We start from the raw sequence: 7,929 nt of genomic DNA, 5'->3' as shown, positions 1-7,929 counted from the left end.
AAGCACCATTTACTTGAGACTTGGAGCTGAATTAAACTATGTAGAATGAAGGGAAGCCAGTTTTAAAGGACGATGGCAGCCAATTTCTTTTGTTACTTATGTTTTTATTTTTTCCAAGAACAGTTAACATTTACTAGGCACCTATTGGCCTCAGTCACTTGCATCTAAAGAGCAAAGCTAATTTACCCACGGCCCGTGTTCTTTTAAATGGTCAGCCTTATTTCTTACCTCTGTTAACCACTATTCTAACGTTAGCTTCAAGTTCACTTTTAATAATCTATTCCATAGTTGTCTACTGCTCCCTGCCACATGAACAAAAAGTTTGGGGGAATAAGGCGAGCAGTTTACATTTTCTGTGGATACTTCAAGTAATCGGCCCCAAAGTGAAATTGAGTTGGCCATGGTTCATTGTGTTCTGAGGGGATTAATGTGTGAGGAAACGGACCTGTAGAAAGAGTTGATATCCAAGTATGTGTGAATGCGTGAAAACCCTATAACTCCACTTCAACTGGCCTAATATCCTGAGTCACTAGATGGTCAGAAGAATAGATACAGTACAAAAAGAACAAACCGATGTACATTTATACCAAAAAACCAAAAACAAAGTTTGCACAAGATGAACAGCAAATGAAATAGCTTCTATCAAAATAAAATCTCACACAGGTCATTTTTCTAGTACGTGGACATACACACACCCACACACGCACAGACACACAAGCAAGAATGTGTATTTTGTAAGAGATGGGTCCTTGGAAATAGACATTCTTAGCAAATATGGATGACAGATCAATTGTAATTTATTTTCTTTTAACACTGTATCATCATAAAGAAAACTGGTATAAATGAAAAAATCTATTTCAAATATCTACATCTAAAATTTTAGGCAGTGAAAAAGCACTTTGTTGACAAGGAGTGTGGAATGATGTATGTTAATTGTCAGAAACTGCTGAATGCCTTGTTTAGTCGCCACAAACAAATTCACATATCAGAACGAACAATACTGCTAAATATTCCTTTTTTCCTGCTTTTTTTTTTTTTTTTTTTTGTTAAAACATACCGGGAGAAAGTAAAGAAAAGCTGGAAATCCATACATCTTTCAAAAGTTTGAAATTGAAGCAATATTTAGAACCATAGATGAGGAAACACGGCGGCATTGGTGTAATATACACAACGCGCTTTTCTTCTTTAATCTGTAATGTACATCAAATACTTTACAACAATGCATTAACAAAAGGCAAGAAACATCTTGCTGTACAGAGGAACCCCAATGCAACTTGAAGCCTAGAGTCACAACGGATGAAGAGAGTAAACAAAGCGTGAGAAGCCGTCCCCCATACGGTGTGTAAACTATTCTGTGTCTTGTGCTTAATGATAACCCTCACGCCCCACTGGCCTGAATGCCTCGTCTCTCCTCCCATCAGCCACGTTCAATACAAGGCCCTTCTCATTACTCTACAGCTCACACTAGAAAGGTGCTACCCACCGTTGTATTTAGGATCGCTTTAGCGTTCTACTGATTTCCAAGTTAACCTGCGATTCATTTAGCTTTCTAAAATAGCTCTTAATATGTCCTTACTGGTTATCACAGCCTTCCTATGGAACAGGCTTTAACAAACTAAATTTGCAGGAGAAAAAAATAAAACAGAAAGAAATGTCTTGTGGTTATGCATGCACATGCACTGTTCCCGGAGCGCCTGTGCCCCGCTCCTCACACCCACGAGTCGGGGGAGGCCGGGTAGTGGCTCGTTTCATAGTTCAGTTCACTGTAGGGACGGGCAGCTGAGTAGAAGTCAACGTAGTTGCCGGTGGACTTGAGCCCCAGGTGCATGGTGTACTCGCTGGCGGGAGGGCGATGGTGGACCTGGTCCTCGAAGAAGGACTCGTCGTAATTTCTCGTGGAATTCTGAAACGGCTGGTAGGTCTCATAATCTTTTCTGCTGGGCTCCTGTGGGACTGGCTGTGCTGAAACCTGAAAGGGAAAGAAGAGCCACATTCTGGGTTACTTGGTTTCCCTTGACTCAACCTCCCTCTTGCCCCGGCACCTGACTCTCCTTCAAAGAAGAGGCCTGTGCATTCAGGTATTCACTGCTGTAGCGCTGCTCCTCCAAAACTGCCAACTGCCATTGGCTTTCCTTTTGAAAACTGGCTCCTACATCCATGTGCTATCATTCTACATAATCTTTATCATTATTGTGGCAAGATATATATAAAATAAAACTGTTGCTTTAAGAAATTTTGAAGCATAAGATTAATTTGGTGGTATGAAGTACATTCACATGCTGTGCAACCATTGCCACCATCTTTCTTAATCATCCCAAACAGAAACTCTGTGCCCATTAAACATAATTCCTCACCCCCTCTCTCCCAGCCCATGGCAAGCACCATTCTACTTTCTGTCTCTAGAAATCTGCCTAATATAGGGGCTGCATAGAGTGTTTCTGTGACTGCCTTTCTTCACTAAATATCATGCTTGCGTGGTCCATCCAAGGTGTTGCATATGTCAGACCTTTATCTGTTTTTGTGGCTGAGTAATATTCCACTGCATGATGTGCATCGCTCCACTGATGAGTGCACTGAAGGCCGTGACTTCACCACAATGCAATATACCAATGTAGCAAAATTCCACGTGCACCCCATGACTGTATCCATATAAAAATAAAATATTCCATGGCATGCATAGACCACATTTTATTTATCCATTCATCCATTGATGAATACTTGTGTTATTTCTACCTTTCAGCTGCTGTAATGTTGCAATAGGCACTGTTTATAATAGGAAAGACTTGGAACCAACCAAAATGCCCATCAATCATAGACCGGATAAAGAAAATGTGGCACATATACACCATGGAATACTATGCAGCCATAAAAAAAGGATGAGTTCATGTCCTTTGCAGGGACATGGATGAAGCTGGAAAGCATCATTCTCAGCAAACTGACACAGGAACAGAAAACCAAATACCGCATGTTCTCACTCATAAGTGGCTGTTGAACAATAAGAACACATGGACACGGGGGGGGGAACATCACACACCAGGGCCTGTTGTGGGGTGGGGGGCTAGGGGAGGAATAGCAGGGGGTGGGTGGATTGGGGAGGGATAACATCAGGAGAAACACCTAATGTAGATGACAGGGGGATAGATGCAGCAAACCACCATGGCACGTGTATACCTATGCAAGAAATCTACATGATCTGCACATGGACCCCAGGACTTAAAGTATAAAAAAACAAAAAAATAATGTTGCAATAAACATTGTGCATTAGTACCTGTTCTAGTCCCTGGGGTCCCTATTCAAGCACCTGCCCCTGAAATGAGCAGAACCTCCCAAGGTGTAGGGTGATGGTAACCCTACAGCTAGTGCCTACCAGGATGCACAAAGCTCTGCTAACCTGCAGTAATTGGGGAGGATGTCTGGTGTGAATTATAAAACACTCTTAGAGAAATACTCTTTGATCACTTTTGGGTGAACTCAGTAATTCCCTATTAATTTAACTAAGGTTCAGCATGGAAACATCCTCTAGAAATTGGTCTTAGTTAATAGATAATGATTTGTAATTAGCACGCTGTGTGTAAATGAATGCATTTAATGGCTTGCACATAATTCTTCTCTCAAGTAAGTGAAACTCCCTCTTATATATGTCATTGATTTGCACTAGTAATCGACCTGATCTTCAAAGGAAGTGGTGAACTTCATCACAGCAGCTGTCTAGGATGTCCCCCGTGTCTAGTTAGTGGTGGCTGAATGAATGAGGTTTCTGTCTACCTGCAAAAGTCAAAAAGTCCATAGAGCGTAAACCTTTTTTAACCTGAGAGCTAACAAAGGATGAGAGGAGCATTTGGAATAAATGTACAACATCTGCAATTAAATACTGTGAAGTCCAGGTCTACCGACTGCGTCGCTAGGTTGGGGTGCCCTTTGCTATTCTGTGAAGAGCTCTGCTTGTGCCTTGCTGAACTTCACTGCAACACAGGGCTGCTTTCCAACTACAAGATATGCAAAGTCTCAGAATCTAGAGGTTTGGAAAAATTACACAGGGAAGGAACTAGATTTGCTGTGTTTTTAGTTCAGCAAGCGCTCTATTCAATATTTAGCAAATTCTTTAATACTCCAGTAGTCGTAAATATTTATATATGTGTGTTTGTGTCTGTCTACATCAATATCTATAATCTATCATCTGTCTGTCTTCCTATCCACCCACCAATTAATCCATCCGTCCATTCCTCTATCAAACCCCCACCTTATAGATGAGAAAACCGAAGCACAGAGGTTACGAAGCGTCTCCAAAACGTCATAGCTAGTGGTGGTGTGAGCTGGAACTGGAATACACGGCTGGCTGGCCCTAAAACCCAGGTGCTCTAACAAGCTAGCCCAGTCCCATGACAGTCGGGGTGGCCAAATCTTGGAGGACAGGCCTCAAGGAGCTGACTCCAGGCTCTAGGATAAGAAAGCCATGTTGGTGGACAAAGGAGACCAAGAAACGGTGTGTTTTCTTATGCTTATTTTGGGGGGCAGGGGAGGCAGTGCAGGGGACAGGGACATCTTCAGGGGAAGTCACTCACAAGGCTTATGGGTCTCCTCCAGAATGGCTTCTGGCTTTCTTTTTTTTTTTTCTTTTGAACAACCTCGTTCAAATTGCTTTTACTGCTGTCATGTTCTCTCTGGTTGGTGAACATTTTGGGGCTGGGCATCAGCTTTTTGAGCTTCTTACCTCAGAGAATTAACTTCTCCCATTCATCTGTACTGTTCAGAAAGTCCCCCCTCAATCACTTCTGAGGTTTGGTGCCCTAGTCCCAAGAGTGCACAAATGAAGTGTCACAGGTGGCATGTGAGGCTGCTGAACCTGGGGTTGCTGAATTTGCAAACTAGTCTTGGGGTATGGACGTGTGCTGGTGAAACACATCTGCGGTGGAAAATATTGGCTGCATTTTGAACTTTAAGGGATTATCTGACAGTGTTGAAAATCTGGCTGATGAAATGACCCCTGCAAAAGCCCCTCCCACAGAAGAGCTAAAAATAAATGCATTAAACGTTGCAAAATTTGCATCAGTCAGATTTGGATGGGGGAAGTAGAATGATTCCCTGATAGAGCCATGGGGATTTCTGAATCTGGGTGTCTGTCATGGTCTAGAGGAGCCCAGAAACACCAAAGCCTGAAGCTTTTGCCTGCTTTGCCTTAATGCTGCATCTTGTTTTAGAAAGGGGCTGTGACCAGCAGCTCACTCCAGGGTCAATATGCCCACACTCTCTGTGCTCTGTCCTGTGGCTTCTGTTTCTACCACGTCGTTTTTGCTGAACTTTTTCCTCAAGAGTAGAATGTTCACTCTGAATTATGAAAGATGGTGTCACGACACCTTCCAACTCTGTTAGCATATTGACAAAAGACTTCTTCGGGTTTATTCCTTAACAAATTTGGCAGCAAACTGGATTTATTTTGAACACAAGGGAACTAGCAGCCCAGTACAGATCTTCCAACTTTTCCATGTCAGGAAGGCTAAAGACTCAGAGTGATCATAGAAAACGAAGGAGGCCAGACGTTACGTATCAGTGGTTCTCAAAGCCTGATCCCCACACCAGCAGCATCAGCATCAGTGCTTCTCAAAGCCTGATCCCCACACCAGCAGCATCAGCATCAGTGCTTCTCAAAGCCTGATCCCCACACCAGCAGCATCAGCATCAGTGCTTCTCAAAGCCTGATCCCCACACCAGCAGCATCAGCATCACCTGGCAACTTGTTAAAATGCCAGTGACTGGGCTCCACTCCCGTCCCACTGAATCAGGGCCTCTGGGGTTGGGCCCCAGCAATCCGTACTTGAACAGCCCTTTGGGGAATTCTGGCTCATGCTCCAATTTGAGAACCACCAGCGCAGAGATGAAAAAATGGGACAGGAGGACAGAAGAACTAGGTGGAGTGTTTGCGTCTTCCTGACTGGGGAACTGAAGGAAACAGGTGTCCTCCTTGAATTTCACCTTCCTCATTTCTGCAGACAATTACCACTGGCCTGCTCATGTGACAGTGGGACTAAGGACACCAGGAAGGAACTCAAGATGCCGGTTTTGTTGTCATCAGTTATCATTTCAGTATTGGTCATCAAAACAGCAATCTTTGTTTCTAGTTCCTAAACAAAAATCCTGTTGTCAGCCACATAGAGTCCATTCAATATGATATTTCACTTTACAAATATGGGATGGACTGGTAGAAACACAAAAGGAGTTTTAGGAAGTATGCATAGCTAAGTCTTTTTTTTTTCTTTTCGAGACACGGTCTCACTTTGTCACCCAGGCTGGAATGCAGTGGTGCAATCATGGCTCACTGTAGCCTCCACCTTCCAGGTTCAAGCCATCCTCCTGCCTCAGCATCCCAGGCAGCTGGGATTACAGGCATGCACCACCATGCCCAGCTAAATTTTGTAGCTTTTGTAGACACATGGTTTTGCTATGTTCCCCAGGCTGGTCTCGAACTACTGAGCTCAAGCTGTCTGCCTGCCTCTGCCTCCCAAAATGCTAGGATTACAGGCATTAGCCACTGCATCCAGTCAGTTAAGTCTTAAAGTCGTGTCTGTAACCTGTTGACCTCAGACAGTCAAACCAAAGATCGCAAACTGTGTTTTACATTACTGATGGTTTCTTCTAGCAGTCTTTGAGCTCAGAGTTCACTGAAAATGTGCCTGGGTTCCAGACGGTCACAGGAGCAGCACCCACATGTGGTCATAGGTCCGGTGCAGGTGCCTCTTTCTCAGCTCTCTCTGTCTTTTGTCTTATCTTGTAGATCTACTTGGAACTGATTTCCCACCATGAATTGCTTCCCCATAAGCTCAGTCACTATCCAGTGTGAAGCCCCTGAGTCCTGGCTGGTGACGGAGCCACCCTGGAGACAAGAGTGCTCAGCAGAGGACAAGCTTCAATCTTAGACTGACCAACCCTGGAGCATTCCTCCTGGTGAAACTGTCCCAGGTGGAAGTTCTGGGGTAACTTTTGGCCCAGGGAAGCTCCCAGCTTGGAAGCATTTCATCTAGAATGGTTGGCTGCACCTGTATGGCCAGAGAATCCAAGTCAGGGACACTGTTTATGAGTCCGCTCTAGGACTCCTGACCATGAAAACATGTCTTTTGAAGGGTTAGGATGGTTGCAGCCACACGTAAAGACAAGGTTTGTTCCTATGACATAGTCCAAAATACGTAAAATGCTTTCTTTCCTTCTATCCAAGTTCACTAGTGTCATTATCATTTCCTTGGAAATACTGCTGCGGGGGGAAAAAACCCTATCTTTGGTGGACATTTTAAAATGTGATTAGATGTGAGGCTAAGACAGAAAGATCCAGTCATCCACTTCCCTTGGCTGGTCACTCTCAGGGAAAGATGGTGGTCCTGAGCTATGAAGGCAGGACGCGGCTCTGCTGGGGCCTGCCTGCAACACCTCGGTGCTAACAAGAGGTGCGGAGCTCGCTCTCCATCCAAGATGGATTGTAGAAACATTTGCCTCAGACCCGGTGGCCTTGGTGAGGACCCTTGGCCTTCACTCTGAGACCGAGTTGAGCACATTCTGGGGACCTCTGGGAGCAAGGCTGTGGCTAGGTGGTGTTCACCTCGCAGCAAGGATCTTAGCACGTAAACTCTCCTATGCGTCAATGCTCAGGATCTGCTTAGGTAAAAAGAATGTGCCCCTTAGAGTCATTATGGACTGTCCTCTAAATCTAGATGGCAAGCAGTCTTTTGGAACCTACTGCAGCCACTCTGTGAGATGTCAAAGACCCCTGGCCACCTTAGGGCCTTTCTTCAATGCCAGTGATAGCAGGACTCCCGGGAGGGGAAGACTGGTGCAGAGGGAGCTGGTTCTGGCGAGGAGCTTCTCTCTACCTGGGGAAACTCAAGACAAATCTCACACTCTTGGCTGCAAAATCTCAAGGATCTATTACGACCTGACAAGAAT

At 44.5% G+C, this 7,929-nt stretch overlaps 1 protein-coding gene across 26 annotated transcripts in view; it reads right to left on the bottom strand.

The window, feature by feature from the left end:
• Positions 1-779: 779 nt before the first annotated feature.
• The window catches only part of CTNND2 (catenin delta 2), a 967,235-nt gene continuing 960,085 nt past the window's right edge, over positions 780-7,929 (bottom strand). For all 26 annotated transcript variants that reach the window (XM_035292306.3, XM_035292310.3, XM_017969987.4 and 23 more), the window contains one exon: positions 780-1,969. In XM_035292306.3, the coding sequence (XP_035148197.2) occupies positions 1,709-1,969 (261 nt within the window). In that variant the 3' untranslated portion in view covers positions 780-1,708. The remainder of the gene's footprint in view (positions 1,970-7,929) is intronic.

Source organism: Callithrix jacchus, chromosome 2 (assembly GCF_049354715.1).
Source record: "Callithrix jacchus isolate 240 chromosome 2, calJac240_pri, whole genome shotgun sequence".
Taxonomy (NCBI): Eukaryota; Metazoa; Chordata; class Mammalia; order Primates; family Cebidae; genus Callithrix; species Callithrix jacchus.
Note: the sequence above shows the minus strand (reverse complement) of the source record. Positions and strands in the feature narration are given on the sequence as shown.